Genomic DNA, 17009 nt, shown 5'->3' with positions numbered 1-17009 from the left:
CCCAGAATTCAGCCCTGAGTATGGTGCTTGCGCGGCTGGCAGAAACTGCAGCGCTGTAACCCTGGGTCTCTATCCCAGCGCACGCTGCAGATTCTAGCCGCGGGGCGATTTGCTGAATAAGCAGTGTTACCCTCCGTGCGACAAACCTCTCGCGTTTGAGTCCCCGTAGCTGATCCTCGTGCGATGGAAATCCTTCCTCCAGGTTCCAGAGCACCCCACTATTGCTGGAAATTCCTAACAAGATATCCTTTAGCCGTCCTGACTTGTCATACTCCCACACAGTGAAGCAGCACACGGGGGCAATGCACTCCCCTCGCCGCCATCTTCCAAAGACTTTGATTTAAAATTGTTATCTATATTCATTATTTCTAGTTTATCATACCACATTGAAGGTCCCTTTTATTATAATTATTTCACTTTTTGCAAATTATCTGTTTATCCCATTAAGTGGCCTTTGTGCTTATTGTTTGGTATGTGGACACCATCGGTAGTGGTTCTTGAAGTTGGGGGGCAGAAGGACAGTGAGGTTTTTTGGTTGTCATAGTGACTGATACTTAATAGTCAGGGCCAGGGTTGCTTAATGTTCTGTACTGCATTGAGTAGGACAGCCCTCTCAAAGTATTGTCCTACTGGCACCATTTCTATGCATATGCATTGTTCTACTGTTAAAAAATCAATACATTGATTTGTTGAAAATATTTTTTCTAATTTCCTCAAGACAAATAGGAATAATATTTTTTCCATGAGTTCAAGTCTTTTTTAAATTTTTAAAAAATTTTAATTTGTTATATATGACAAACAGAATGCATTACAATTCATATTACACATGTAGAGCAGAGTTCAAGTCTTTTTTTTTTAATATTTTTATTTTTTAGTTCTCGGCAGACACAACATCTTTGTTTGTATGTGGTACGGAGGATCGAACCCAGGCCGCACGCATGCCAGACCAGTGCGCTACCGCTTGAGCCACATCCCCAGCCCCGAGTTCAAGTCTTTATCTCCATTATTTACTTCATTTTTAGTAAATCTAAAATTTATTTGATATTCAGTGATTAGGAAATATTCACATGTATTTTGCTTAATTTCCACTTGGGGGTGTGGCACACAATTTTGTGAAAAAGATTGTTTCCTAAGATCGTCTAATCTTAAGTCTTTTTAAAAATATTGTATTTATTTATTTGTAGTACTGGGAACTGAATCCTGAGGTGCTCTACCACTGATCTATATCCTGAGCCATTTTACTTTTTGTTTTGAGACTGTTTTTGTTTTTTTTTTTTTGTCCTAATAAGTAATCCAACTGATCTCAGACTTGAGATTCTCCTGTCTCTGCCTACTGAGTAGTTGGGACTGCAGGTATGTGCCACTGTGCTCGGCTTAGATTAAATCCCTTTGTTTTTATGCAGTACTGGAGATTGAATTCAGAGGCACTGTACTACTGAGCAACTTCACGAGCCCTTTTTATGTCTTATTTTGTGACAAGGTCTTGCTTAATTGCATAGACTTACCTCAAAATTGATGTCTTCCTTCCTTAGCCCCCCCCAGTTGCTAGTATTATAGTCATGTGACACCATGCCTGGCTCAGTTTAGGCTTAGACAAATCTTAAACAGCAATAACAATCATGAAAGTGAGACACTTAAAAAATATTAAGCTCTCTTTTTTTGTTGTTTTCTTTTTTATTTGTTTGTTTGTTTTGGTTCTAATTAGTTACACATGACAGTAGAATGCAGTTTGACATTGTACTCAAATGGAGCCCAATAAGTTAAGCTCTGTTTTTTTTTAAACTATTATTTTTCTGTTTAGAGACAGGGTCTCACTGAGTTGCTTAGCCTCTCGCTGTTGTTGAGGCTGGCTTTTTGAACTTGTGATCCTCCTCCCTCCGCCTCCTGAGCCACTGGGATTACAGGTGTGTGCTACCACGTCTGGGAAGTTAAACTCTTTTGAAGAGTTTCTTTTATAAGTGTTTTACACAACCTGAGATATGGAAAAAAAATAAATAAAAAACTCATCTATAACCCATTTAGTTAGGGATAGAATCTTTTTTTCCCCACTCTTCTTCATTATTATTGTTTGTTTGTTTGTTTGTTTGTTACCAGGGGTTGAACCCAGGGCACTTTACCACTGAGCCAGATCCCCAGTCTTTTGTTTTGTTTTGTTTTAATTTTTGAGACAGGATCTCACTAAGTTTCTGAAGCTGTTTTTGCACTTGTGATCCTTCTGCCTCGGCCTCCTGAGCTGCTGGAATTACAGATAGAGATAATATCTTAATGTTTTCATATATTTTCTACTATTTTTGTCTTATTAATTTTAAGTTGGTGAACTAACAATTGAACCTATTCTCATTGCAAAATTTGAAACATACAATTAGAGCTAAAGATGCCATTGACTTCTGTCCCTAATCCTGATATCGTTTGAAGAAATGCTATTAGCAGTTTTTATATGTATTCTTGAGACCTTTATCTGTAGAAGTAGGATATTTTATAGTGCTAAAAAAAGTACTTCTGTGCATCTTTTTTTGAAGGGATTGTTAGGGTCTTGGGTAGGTTTCTTGGGTTATCTAAATAAGACTGTTTTTTGATCAAATAGGCTTCACTTATGATAAGCAAACATCTGGTATCACTGGGCTGCATCCCAGCCCTGGATTAAGTATATACAACTTTTTCTTTCTTTCTTCCTTTCTTCCTTCCTTTCTGTTTTTCTATCTTTCTTTCTTTTGGTACTAGGTATTGTACCCAGATCACTCTACTACTGCACTACATATCCTGCCTTTTTAATATTTTTTATTTGAGAGAGAATCTAAGTTGTCCAGATTTCCAAGTAGCTGGGATTATAGGTGTGCACCACTATATCTGGCTGTTATATACCACTTTTGAACTGCCAAATAGTTTTTAAATAACATGTACATATCATCATTTATTCAGCTATTCTCCCATTATGATATATTTGGGGAGTTTCCATTTTAATTGTTTTAATGTTGGACCCTTACTGTCCTTATCCTCTCACATTTATTCATTCATTTGATAAATAGCGATTACCTGCCATGTGCTCAGCACTGTTTGCAGCACTAGGGGGTGAAGAGGGGACTAAGACTTAAAGTCTGTCATGTCATAGAACTTATATTCTTATGAGAAGAGATTGATATAAAAACTTGAATTTAGGGGCTGGGGTTGTGGCTCAGTGGCAGAGCGCTTGCCTTACACATATGAGGCACTGGGTTCAATCCTCAGCACCACATAAAAATAAATAAACAAAATAAAGATTTTTTTAAAACTTGAATTTATAATAAAGTGCCAGTTAACTGAGGTGGGTGGGGAGAATAAAGCAGAAGAAAAGGGTGTTACTGTTTTTGATAGAATAGTCAGGGATGGCCTTTATGAAGAGAAGGTGCTACCCGAGCAGTAACCTAAATGAGGGAATGAGCCATGTGAAAATTTGGAGTAAGCTTGTTCTACATAGAGGGAATAGTAAATAAAGGAAAAGACAAGGAAATAGGTCATGGGATAATTGAAGAACAACAGGAGTACCAGTGTGACTGAAGTAATGTTGAAGAAAGTGGTAGGGGGTAAAGTTGTATAGGTCAATAGGAGATAAAATATTTAGACTATGTAATTGTAATACATTAACCATGAGCTACTTGTGGTTACAGAGCATTTGAAATGTGGCTAGCTTGAATTGAGATACACTGAGAGTATAAAATATACACTGGATTTTTAAGACTTGGTACAAAAAAGAATGTAAAAATATCTTAATTACATATTTGTGTCAGTTATATATTGATAATATTTTGGATACACTGAGTTAAAATAAAATACATTACAGAATTTAACCAGTTTTTACTTTTCAAAATGTGGTATCTAAAATAATTTAAAACTACATATGTGGTTCATATTTCTGTTGGGCAGTACTGTTTAGAGCCTTAAAGTCCATGGAAAACATTTTAATTAAGTGTGATTGTAAGACATTAGAGTTTTAAAAGACATGATAAATTTTATTTATATATGCATTTATTAATTACTTTGGTTGAACCAGGCATGCTTTATCACTGAGCTACATTTCCAGACTTTTTTTTTTTTTGAGTCAGGATCTTGCTAAATTGCTTAGGGTCTTACTAAGTTGCTGAGCCTGAAACTTTCTATCCTCCTGCTTCAGTCTCCTGAGTCTCTTGGATTACAGGAGTGTACTGTCATGCCTACCTTACTTATTTGATTCCAGTCCTGGGAATAAAACCCAGTGGCACTCTACCACTAATCTACATGCTCAGCTCTTTTTACTGTTTTTTTTTTTTTTAAACATGGGCTCAAATTAGTGGGCTCATTAATTTGCTGAGGCTGACCTCAAACTTGGGATCTTCCCACCTCAGCCTCCTGAGCATCTGTGATTACAGGTATGGGCCACCATATCTGGCTAAGATTTATGATTTGGAAATAATCATTTCATTTTGGTTATTCTGTGGATAATAGTACAGGACTAAAAATAAAAAAACAGAAACTAGGTGGGAGGATGTTGCAATAGTCCAGATAAGGAAGGACTATATTTGTAAAGATAGACTATTTAGGATAATTTTTAAAGCATTCTTTTTTTAAAAAAAATCTCATTTTATTATTTATTTATTTATTTGTTTGCTTATATGTGGTGCTGAGGATCGAACACAGTGCCTCACATGTACTAGGCAAGTGCTCTATCACTGAGCCACAAACCCAGCCCCTATTTAGCATAGTTTTTGAAGTTAGAGCCATCTATTTTTAAATGGTTTGGAAAATGAGGTGTGAGGGAGAGTGAAACCAAAGATGACTACCAAGTTTTCAGACTTAACATCTGGGACAGGAATAATGTTTACTGTCTATTTGAGGGAATGAGGGTAGGAGGAGAATAAAGAGTTTTGTTTTAGATATATTGATTATTTTTAACAAAATAAGCTTTTTATTGAAATATGACAGTATACTGAAAAGTACAGAAATTCCTGCACATAGCTCAACGTTTTTCACAAGTAAACTTGCCTGTACACAGTGTTCATTCAGATCAAGGAACAGAATAAATCACTATCCTAGTAGCCCCAACCTATTCAAACTCCATAAATTAGTGGTGATAGTCATTCCATTTTTCAAGTCCCACAAATATAAGATTGTTTACATTGTATCTAGGAATTGAGAAACTTAATCATCAAAGATTTTGTCTGAAAGGTTATGGGCAAATGGGGTTCTTTTTTTCAGCTTTAATCATTTTTGCCTCGTTTTCAAATTTGGAGTTTGTTTTTAAGAATATACTATTATAAGGTATTAAGAGTAATAGTAAGAAGTTTGGCATGTTTTTGGCAGTACTGTACCTAAACACATATGACTAGAAATCACCACCTGTGACATTGTAATTAAAAAAAAAAAAAAAAAAGCTATAGAAGTTTCTTTGGAGGAAAATAGTATAAAAAATTCTATTTCTGGCTCTTCATCCCCAAACTAGAAAATTTAAGAAGGCCTACAAAAATTGTTTAGAAGATAAAATGTAATTGGATACTGCCATTAAGTAGTAATTTAATGTTTTTCTATAAGATAGGATAGTTTCCTCATATTTGTGGAGTCGTAGTTATTCTCAATTCCAAATATACAGCAAGCAAAATACTATATACATAAAGACATACTGCAACAAATTTAGCAGGACACTATAAAGTTGCTAGGTTTTGTTGTTGTTGTTTTGGTACCGGGGATTGAATTCAGGGGCACTTCCTCTCTAAGCCACATCCCCAGCTACTTAGAGACAGAGCCTCACTTTTGCTGAGACTGGCTTTAAATCGCGATCCTCCTGCCTCAGCCTCCTGAGCCGCTGGGATTGCAGGCATGTGCCACCACGCCTGGTTAGGTTTTTTTGGTTTTGTTTTTAAAGAAAATTCGTGTCTGGGGCTGGGGATGTGGCTCAAGCGGTAGCACGCTCGCCTGGCATGCGTGCGGCCCCGGTTCGATCCTCAGCACCACGTACAGACGGGGATGTTGTGTCCGTGGAAAACTAAAAAATAAATATTAAAAAAATTTCTCTCTCTCTCTCTCTCTTTAAAAATAAAAAAGAAAAGAAAATTCGTGTCTGTAGAATTCTGGAGGATTTGAAAGATATCTTTTTGTTTCCTTTGTTTTATTTAAAACAATACCACTATCCATTATATCTGTTAGAATTTTGAGATGGAGAAAGTTAGGAGAAAATGATATTTTTCCATGCAGTAATTCCAAAGTGAATATACCAATACTTTGACTGAATTCAAACGCAACATAATCTTTTATATAATTTAATCCCTAATTCACATTAACAACACTAAACAAATAGGTTAATACATATAATTTGCATTTTTGTCATTGTTGGTAATTTGGACAAAGAGGTTATCATCCCTCACTTTTCCATTGCTTTTGTTGAATGCTCTGACTTGTGGTTTATGTAAAATTGATAAGGGTTAGTATGTGAACCTACACAAATGATGAAATTGTGTAGAACTAAATGTAATTAAAACTAGGCACATGTTAGTAAGATAGATGATAGGTAGGTTATATCAGCCTCAGTTTTACTATGATTTAAAGATTTTGCAAAATGTTCTCATTAGGAGTATATTAAGCAACTTTGCATTACTGTAATTAAATACCTGAGATAATTAATTTGTAAAGGGAAAAGGCTTATTTTGGCTCATGGTTTTAGAGGGTCCAGTCCAAGACAGGGCACGAATTACTTTAGGCCTGTGATAAGACATGGCATAAGTACAAGTGGTAGAACAGAAGTGCTTATACCCATCAACCAGGAAGCAAAGAGAAAAAGACAAGAGGCTGGAGTCTCACAATCCCCTTCCACTAGGCCTTATTTCCTAAATGCTTCATTACCTGCCAGCAGCACCACCCTGGGACCAAATCTTTAATAATACATGCGCTTTTGGGGAATGTTTATCTAGACTATACCAGGGTGCAACTGTGTGAAGTTTATATTGGATCTATTATTTCCTTTAACTGCATGTGAATCTACAGTTGTCTCAGTAAAAACTTCAATTAAGAGAGTGGGATATAGCTCAGCAAAAGAGCACATGGTTAACATGAGCAAGATCTTAGGTTCAGTTCATAGCTGGCAGGGTGGGGGGGGGTGGCCCAGGGGAGAGATCTACACAGGATAAAGCCTATAAATCTTTTAGAGTTTCCCTGGGCCTAAAATATAGTGTACTGTTTGCTGAGCCACCAGCTTAGTTTAGATATACTCATTTTCATAAAAGCATATACATTTTAGTTAGTCGCTTCTGAAAGTTGAAAATGTCATTTTTATAGTCAGTTTGTATACTATTTAACTTATTGGCTTTGTTTCATCTGTTCTTCACCTTAAACTCTCTACCCCCATCAGATATTACATTCAAAATTTCAAGTTTTAAAAATAAGGGCCTTACCAGAAAAAAAGTTCTATTAAAAATAAGTATCTGCTATGTAGATAAACCTGTTACACAGTATAATCCTCATTGGTATGTCTATAATAGCACATCAGGAAAGGCAATTGCTCATGATTAAATCTGACCTCGCCAGGCACCGTTTCTCACGCCTGTAATCCCAGCAGCTCAGGAGTCTGAGACAGGAGGATTGAGAGTGCAAAGCCAGCCTCAGCAAAAGTGATGAGCTGAGCAACTCATTGAGACCCAGTCTCTAAATAAAACACAAAATAGGGCTGGGGATGTTGCTCAGTGGTCAAGTGGCCCTGAGTTCAATCCCAAGTACCAAAAAAAAAAAGTAGCCTCGTGTAATGAGTAAAACTTATTGTTGTGCTTTTACTTAGCATTTATATCTACCATATATTACTATTATTAAAATACTCTACCTTGTTCAGTGTGGTGGCTCACAGATGTAATCCCAACAACTTGGGGTGCTGAGGCATAAAGATTGTAAGTTCAAGGCCAGTCTCAGCAACTTATTGAGGCCCTAGCAACTTAGAGAGATCCTGTCTCAAAATAAAAAGGGCTTAGGATGTTGCTCAGTGGTTAAGCAACTGAGTTCAATCCCCAGTACCTAAACAAAAATTCTACTTTGTTCTTTATAGATGATTTATTTTTGATGGTATTTAGAATTCCTCCTACCACCAGTACTTGTAGCTCCACTATTGAGCATATATATCCCCAGCCATTTTTATTTCTTATTAAGTCTCATGTTTTAATCAGAACTCTCATTTTTGCTTTCTAGGAGCAAAGAATTGAATCAATTGCCCTTGTTGGTGTTCTTTTTTCAATTTAAAGGTAATCTGCCTGTCAGTTCAGTTGTCGTACAAACTTAATACAATTTTCTGTTTGTGCTGGCAATCATAAAAATTTGATTGTATGATAATGGCTAAGCCTTATCTTTGAAGTCTTTTCTATTCTCACAAAACACAATCTAATCTCTGAGAGCATTAATAATCCATATGATTTACCTCATGGAAATACATATAAAAATAATTTAATTCATATTTCTGGTTTTTGCTCCATGGAATTATTTTGTCAATTACTCAGGAAAAATCTTTTCTATTTTAGTCTGCATTGGAACAATGGGAATAAAAGTTCAGCGTCCTCGTTGTTTTTTTGACATCGCCATTAACAATCAACCTGGTAAGAATATTAATGTTCCTAGTTATTTAAAAATTAGTATTTAATACTTTAAGTTAGTAAAGAAGTTTAAACCAAATACTTTCTTTTTCAGCTGGAAGAGTTGTTTTTGAATTATTTTCTGATGTGTGTCCCAAAACATGTGAGAACTTTCGGTGTCTTTGTACAGGTTTGTTCACATTTTCGGTTGCCCTAATAATTCTTAGAAATATTAGTTATAGTGCATTTTGTTTGAGATTGATTTCTGCACTTGCCCAAAAAATGTGGATGTGGATGGCTTTTTAAAATGATAAATGCTTTTTTTTGTTGTTTTTTTTTCCTGGAAGGGAGTGAAAGTTCTGTAGTTTAAAGAAATCTATACAAGAGTAGTTATATTTTACAGGGCAAAAGCTTTCATAAGTAATTTTGCTTTAATACTACTTCCTTGATTTTTGTGTTTACTAGGTATCCTGCTAATTTTTCTTCTCTACTACAGGTGAAAAGGGGACAGGGAAATCAACTCAGAAGCCATTGCATTATAAGAGTTGTCTCTTCCACAGAGTTGTCAAGGATTTTATGGTTCAGGGTGGTGACTTCAGTGAAGGTGAGACCTTGATTCCCACAGAAGAAAACCACATATTTATAATCATTGTATGTCATTGATCTTAATGTTAGACAAATCCTTAGAAGTCTAAGTCTGACTTTATTCTCATTCCAATTAGTCTTGGTCAAATTGTAGAAGTACTCATAGAATGGCATGAAAGAAGAAAACACATAGGAAGTAGTTTCCCTTTTTTTTTTTTTTCTTCTTTTCTGTAGTTGGGTTTTAATCTGAGGACTCATGCTTGCTGAGCAAAAGCTTTACCACTGAACTACACTCTAGTCCTTTTTATTTTATTTTTCAGACAGGATCTTGATAAATTGCCTGTATTAGCCTCAGACTTGAAATTCCCCTGCTCCAGACTTCTGAGTAGTTGGGATTAGACATATAACAACTGTATTCATCTCTAAATCTGTTGGCTGTTTTTGATTTTGGAATTCTTACTACAGTTTGGTTTTTTTGTTTGTTTGTTTTTGTTTTTCATGATATCAGGGATTTCAGAAACCTGGGGCACTTTACCACTGAGCGATATCCTTGGCCCTTTTTATTTTTTGAGACAAATCTCTCATATTTTGCTTAGGGGCTTGCTGAATTGCTGAGACTGGCCTTGAACTTGAGATCCTCCTTCCTCAGCCTCCTGAGTCACAGGAATACAGGCATGCACCATCACACCCAGCTTAAAACTATTTCTAAAGACACTTTGAAAAAAAAATGTTATTAATTCTTGTTGAAGAAACTGTGTAGTCATCATTAGAATCTGAAAACTGTTTTTTCCAAGAATCTTAATATGCTTTATCACATTCTTATTACAGCATCATAAGTGAAAGAAGGTAATTTGGGATCTTGTCATTGCTGATGTAAAGTTAATATCTTATAACTTGCTATTGATCCTTTGATTCAAAAATCATTCACACACTACTTTGTAGGAAGTATGTTGGTTTAGGTAGCAACTTCAAAGAGTTCACTGTCTTGAGAATTCTGAGTCTATTTTTCATTTGTAGGAAATGGACGAGGAGGGGAATCTATTTATGGAGGATTTTTTGAAGGTAAAAATGTTTACATTTTATTCATTTGGTTATTGATTCAACTAGATTATTCATTATAATATACATGTATACTAATATACAACTATCTTCAACTAATCTGATGGTTAATTTTCTTTTGGGGGGGGGGGGGCATGTACTTAGGTTTGAACTTGGGCGCTTTACCACTGAGCCACATCCCCAGCCCTATTTTGTATTTTATTTAGAGACAGGGTCTCACTGAGGTTCCTTCGTGCCTTGCTTTTGCTGAGGCTGGCTTTGAACTCACATTCCTGTCCTAGCCTCCCTAACTACCGGCATTAGAGGCATGCACCACCGTGCCCGGCTTAAAAATCCTTTTGATACTATGAGATTTGGCTAGTTTTCCCACAAATTATGTTTTCTGTCTTTTTTATTGATGTAAAAATCACTTGGAAAACTATAAGCATATGAGTGTTGAACTTAATTTAATAGCTTTCATCTTTACTTTTTGTATTCAGGTGAAATTTTATTTCAGATTTCATATGCTTTTTTCTTATATCCTTATTATATAGTTATAATGTAACTGAAAACTTTACTTCTTTATAGATGAAAGTTTTGCTGTTAAACACAACAAAGAATTTCTCTTATCAATGGCCAACAGAGGGAAAGATACAAATGGTTCACAATTCTTCATGTAAGTATTTATAATTTGATGGTTTAACATATCCCATTTTCTGTTCTCTCTCGATGTGCCTTCCATTGGTTACTAATAAATCAGAGAGAAGCCTATAAAGGCAGGGAATTGTTTAATGAGGAAGAACAAAGAATTATTGAACAGGGGAGTTGAAAAGTGCTGCTCAAGTTTTTAGATAATGTATATTTGTCAAGGGGACATGAGAGCCAGATTAAATACATTTCTATTGGCCAATTTATTACAGGTTGAGCATCAGAATTAATAATATTATTAGGCTTGGCACAGTGGTGCACATTTGTAATCACAGTGGCTTGGAAGGCTGAAGCAGAAGGATCCTAAGTTTAAGCCAGCCTCAGCAATTTAGCAAGGCCCTAAGCAACTTAGTGAGACCCTACCTCTAAAATAAAAAATGAAAAGGCTGGGATATGGCCCGGTGGTTAAGTGCCCCTGGATTCAATCCTCAGTACCAAAAATAAAATATAATAATAACAACAATATTATTATTAGATTATATTCAAATAAAGTAGGAATCCAGGAGTCCATACTGATACATAGTAGTCCTGCCTTATGTGTAGTTTTGCTTTCCATAATTTAAGTTACCCCCAGTCACCCTGAAAATACTAAATAGGAAATTCCAGAAATAAACAATATATGTATTTGAAATTTGACTGACTTGATGAAATCCCCATTGTTCTACTTGGCTTAAAAATCATCCCTTTGTCCATTGTGTCCATACTATATATGCTTCCTACTTGTTAGTTACTTAGTGGTCTTCTTGATAATTAGATTAGCTGTCAAGTTATTATAGTACTTGCATAACCCTGACGTAGTAACTTGATGCTACATCACAGTGCCCACATCATTCATTTCACTTCATCTCATTGTGTAGGTATTGTATCATCTCATTGTTGCAAGAGGAAGGATGAGTTCAGTAACATATTTTGAGTGACAGAGATAATCTCTTACTGGACCTAATTTTTTAATTAAATTTTACCATAGGGTAGGTATATATATGAAAAAATCATTTACTGGGTATATGTAGGATTCAAAACTATCTGCAATTTCAGTTATCCCCTGGGAATTGTGGAACATGTCCCTACAGATTAAGTGGGAAGTACTGTAAATAAATAAGTAACAAGGGAGAAGAGAAAAGCTCGTTCCTAGTAAATCATCAACTAATAAACATAAAAGAAATGTTGAAGTTAGAAAACTCACCATTTTGTAATCGTCACAGTAATAATTGATTAAGGCAAGAATCTTCTATGGGTACTAAACTTAGTGGGACAGTATTAACCAGAAACAAGATGTTTATGTTACATAGAGTATCTCTCCATAATTAATTATGAAAGTTAAAACAATTGATCCTCATAATTCACAGATTATGTATTTGTGGATTCACCCATACCCTGGGTAGAGCCTAAGGACAAATGCATGCTAGGGAAGCACTCTCACTGAGCCACATTCCTAGCCCAAGCTTCAATTTTAAAAGGAAAAAAAAAAAAAAAAAAAGCCTTGCACGATGGCTCATGCCTGTAATCCCAGCAGCTCTGGAGGCAGGAGGATTGTGAGTTCAAAGGCAGCCTTAGCAAAAGTGAGGCCCTAAGCAACTCAGTGAGACCCTGTCTCTAAATAAAATACAAAATACGGATAGGGATGGAGATGTGGCTCAGTGGTTAAGTGCCCCTCGGTTCAATCCCTGGCACCCCCCAAAAAAGAAAAAGTTTGCTGTATTATGTATACTATAAAGCTTTCCTTTTAACCACTTTTTTGACTTGCAGTCCTCCTGCCTCAGCCTCCCAAGACACTGGGAGGCCTTTTAAACACTTAACTGTGTAGTTCAAGCATGTTTATCAAATTCCCAGTGTTACACAGCTGTCATCACAATCTGTTTCCAGAGCTGTTTTATTATCCCACATTTTTTTTACCATTTTCCTTTCCCCATAGCCCCGTAACTACTAATCTTGAATTTGCCTATTGTAGATATTTCATTTGGGTGAAATTATGCAATATTTGTCTTTTGTGTCTGATTTGTTTCACTTAGCATGTTTTCAAAGTTCTTTCACATGGCAGCATGTTTCAGAACTTTAGTCCTTTTTATGGCTGAATAACACTCTATGTATATATCATATTTGTCCCATGATCTGTTAATGGACATTGGATTGTTTCTACCTTTTATCTAATGTGAGTAATACTACAGTAAACATAGTGCTTGCGTCTCAGCTTTCAGTTCTTTGGGGAGTTGAGGGGGGGATAATGGGAATTGAACTCAGGGACACTTGACCACTGAGCCACATCCCCAGCCCCTGTTTTGTATTTTACTTACAGACAGGGTCTCACTGAGTTGCTTAGGGGCTAGCTTTTGCTGAAGCTGACTTTGAACTCTTGATCCTCCTGTCTCAGCCTCCTGAGCTACTGGGATTATAGGCATGCCCCACAGTGCCCGGCTCAGTTTTCAGTTCTTTTGCTTATACTCTCAGGTTAGATGGTATTCCTATATTTAGTTATTTAAGGAAAATCCAGGACCTCATGCATACTAGGGAAGTACTCCACCACTGAACTACACATCCAGCCTTTTAAATTTTATTTTGAGACAGCATCTTCCTAAGTTACTCTGGCTGGCCTTGAATTTGTGACCCTCCTACTTCAACCACCTGAGTAAATGGGATCACTGGCATACTATTTTATTATTGTAATTAGCAATAAAATTGTTATAACTAATACAGTAGAACAGTAAATTCAGTTGCATACACACCCAATGCCTTTTTCAATAAGTTTTTTTTTTTTAATAGTAAAAAATCTCATATGATGCTTATCTGTTATTCCAGTATGTCTCTGGTACATAACCAAATAGCAGCCCTCTTAACTACATAACTTTAAAGGTAATCTAGGGGGAAAATGGATGATAAGAAGTTCATTTGCCAAAATATGCTTATTTTAAGTTTTGATTTTTGTCTTGGTTTTTTCTTTTATGGGGGCTCTCACTATGCTCCCCAGACTGGTCTGAGCTCCTGGGCTTTAGTGGTTCTCCTGTCTTGGCCTCCCATGTATCTGGGACTACAGTACCATGCCACCACAACTTTAATTTTTATCCAGGTTTCTTTCAACTTGGAAATTTATATCAGGAGTAACAAACTCAAGCCTACCAAGGCAAGTGACATAAATTATCCTGTTGGAACAAGAAACTAAACTATTAATTCACATGTTAAAGAACACAGAAACCCTTGGCTCTGGTCAGTTATTGCTGTGTGTCAGGTATCACAACTTTCAAGTATTTCAGAGAGGCTCCAAGCCTGGATTTTCATGTGAAAGTGTCCCTTGGGTTACCCTTTTGTTGGTTTATTTCCCGGAGTTGGGAGTTATCTCTGTATGACCTAGGCTAGCCTTAGACTTGCATTTCTCCTGCCTGTTCTTCCTAAGTAGCTTGGATTGTAGGCAAACGCAGTGGCACTTGGTGAAAGAATTAAAAAATTTAAACATTGTCAGTTAATTTAAAAATTGTCTAGGGGAAAGAATAGAAGTTCATTGGATTAGACAAAGGGGAATGAAGGGAAAGGAAGGGGGATGGGAATAGTAGATTGAATCAGATGTAACTTTCCTGTGTTCATGTATGAATATACAACCAGTGTGACTCCACATCATGTACAGATACAAGAATGGGAAGTTATACTCCCTTTATAATATGTCAAAATACATTCTACTCTCATGTATATCTAAAATTAGCAGGAAGAAAAAAAGAATATTTGCCTAGCATGCCCCTGGGTTTGACCCCTAGTATTGTAAAAAATAAAATAAATTAATTCATAATTTTTTTTAAAGTGGTGAACACTAATGTGGACCATTTCTATTCAGGATGAACAGAATATGTCTGAAGGCTATCCGAATCTGACTATTCCCACCTCTCTCTCCCTGCTCTGTTTAAAATGTTGAAATTGAAAAGTAGTCTCCCCTCTCCACCAAGTTATTTTTATATATATTTTTTGATGGATCTTTATTTATATGTGGTGCTGAGAATCAAACTCAGTGCTTTATATATGCTAGGCAAGTGCACTACCACTAAGCCACAACCCCAGCCCTGAAAAGTAGTCTTAACCCCATGAAATCATAATCATAGTGGCTTGGTAAATTTTGATAAGTCCATATAGTAGAAACTTTATAAACCATAAACATTCAGGAAGAACTCAGTTTATGCAATAAATACAAACAGATAATAACATCACCAAAATGTTGACTTTTTATCTTTTTTTTTTGGTACCAGGAATTGAACCCAGGGGCACCTAACCACTGACCAGCCTTTTTATTTTTTATTTTGAGACACATTATGACTATGTTGCTTAGGGCCTCACTAATTTTTGCTATGGCCGACTTCGAATTAGCAGCTCTTGCCTTGCCCTCCCAGATTTCTGGGATTATAGGTGTGTGCCACTCTGCTTAGCTTATATCCAGGTTTTTAACAAGTAGGTATTGCTTTTCTATAAAGAACAAATTTTTTAAAAATACATTGTGTATCCAGGTATGGTTGGCCTATGCTTGTAATTTTCAGTTACTTGGGAGGTTGAAACAGGAGGATCACAAGTTCAAGACTCAGCCTCAGCAATTTAGGAAGACCTAAAAAATAAACCAGGTTGGGCTGAGGCTGTAGCTCAGTGGCAGAGCGCTTGCCTAGCATGTGTGAAACACTGGGTTCCATCCTCAGCACCACATAAAAATAAGCAAAATAAAGACATTCTATCCATGTACAGCTATCAATAAATGAATGAGTGAATGAATGAATGAAAGTATAAACAAACAAACGAATGAATAAACCAGGTTGGGGCTGGGTTGTAGAGCACTGGTAGAGCGCTTGCCTAGCATACATGAGGCATGGGTTTGATCCTCAGCATCACATAATAAATGAATGCATAAAAATACATACATATATACATAAACAAACCTGGTTGGTGACCCATGTCTGAGTCAAGAGGATCACAAATTTGAAGCTAGTCTGAGCAATTTAGTGAGATCCTGACTCAAAATTAAATAAATAAGCAAATAAATAGGACTGGGTATTTAGTTCAGCAGTAAAAGCAAGCCTGAGCTCAATCCCCAGTGCAGTGGGGGTCCATGGAATACATTATGTGGCAGATATTTTGCATTCTTTTTTATTCAAAGTTAAGGTAATATGATTCTGTTATGTTAAAGTAACATATGATTAGTTTGGGTTTTGCTTTGTTTTCAATGTAGTTATTTTCTTTTCCTTTTTAGAGATGCTAACTTTGTTTTTCTTTGACTTTGTTTTTATTCTTCTCTCTGATGACTTCCAAAAGAACAACAAAACCAACTCCTCATCTAGATGGGTAAAAATTCATTTAACTATTTTATAACCTACTTTAAATTAATGTTAAAATAAGAAGCTTTTATTTAGTCATCTTTATTTGACTCTTTAGGCATCATGTTGTTTTTGGGCAAGTGATTTCTGGCCAAGAAGTTGTAAGAGAGATAGAAAACCAGAAGACAGATGCAGCTAGCAAACCATTTGCTGAAGTACGGATACTCAGTTGTGGAGAGCTAATTCCCAAATCCAAAGGTAAGAACAGTACATATTTCAAGGAATTCTTGCTAATATAAAATAGACACTCTAAATAGTTGGTTTGAAATTCATACTAAAGTTGACATAAATGTGAGGTGTTTGTGTATTTTTTTATTTTTGTACTTGGATTGAACCCAAGGGTGTTTTCCCCTCTGAGCTATAGTCCCAGTTTGCAGTCCTCCTTCCTCAGCCTCCATAGTCATTGTAATTACAGGCATGAACCATCTTGCCAGACTTCTAATTTTTTTTTTAATGACAAAAATTATGTATATCATGCACAATGTGATGCTTTGAAATATGTATATGTTGTAGTTTTTTTTGTGTGTGGATTGCATAATTGAGCTAATCACATTACCTTTTTTGATGTGTATGTGCACGCACACATGCTTGCACATGCATGGTGATAAGCTTAAAATCTAGGTAGTGATTTTTTTAAGAATACAGTCATTCCTTCTTCTCACCCCTACACTGGGTATTGAACCCAGGACCTGCCACATACGAGGCAAGTTCTCTACCACTGAGCTACAGCTCAGACCTTTTTAAATTTTATTTTGAGATGGGGTTTTACTCAGTTACCCAGGCTGGTCTTGAA

General features: G+C 36.1%; 1 protein-coding gene across 5 annotated transcripts in view; it reads left to right on the top strand.

Annotated features, from left to right (window-relative positions):
* Window positions 1–17009, top strand: part of Ppig (peptidylprolyl isomerase G) — a 59916-nt gene that overhangs the window by 19549 nt on the left and 23358 nt on the right. For 2 of the 5 annotated variants that reach the window (XM_027946163.2, XM_027946164.2), the window contains exons 2-9: window positions 8176–8228; window positions 8502–8576; window positions 8668–8742; window positions 9049–9156; window positions 10155–10199; window positions 10764–10851; window positions 16155–16184; window positions 16275–16414. In XM_027946163.2, coding sequence (XP_027801964.1) covers window positions 8516–8576; window positions 8668–8742; window positions 9049–9156; window positions 10155–10199; window positions 10764–10851; window positions 16155–16184; window positions 16275–16414 — 547 coding nt within the window. In that variant the 5' untranslated portion in view covers window positions 8176–8228; window positions 8502–8515. Of the gene's footprint in view, window positions 1–8175; window positions 8229–8501; window positions 8577–8667; window positions 8743–9048; window positions 9157–9733; window positions 9810–10154; window positions 10200–10763; window positions 10852–16154; window positions 16185–16274; window positions 16415–17009 lie in introns of those variants that run through there. The other 3 variants (XM_027946166.2, XM_071619104.1, XM_071619105.1) reach the window with 2 other exon arrangements.

This window comes from Marmota flaviventris, chromosome 11 (genome assembly GCF_047511675.1).
Source record: "Marmota flaviventris isolate mMarFla1 chromosome 11, mMarFla1.hap1, whole genome shotgun sequence".
Taxonomy (NCBI): Eukaryota; Metazoa; Chordata; class Mammalia; order Rodentia; family Sciuridae; genus Marmota; species Marmota flaviventris.
This window is presented reverse-complemented; position numbering and strand designations above follow the sequence as displayed.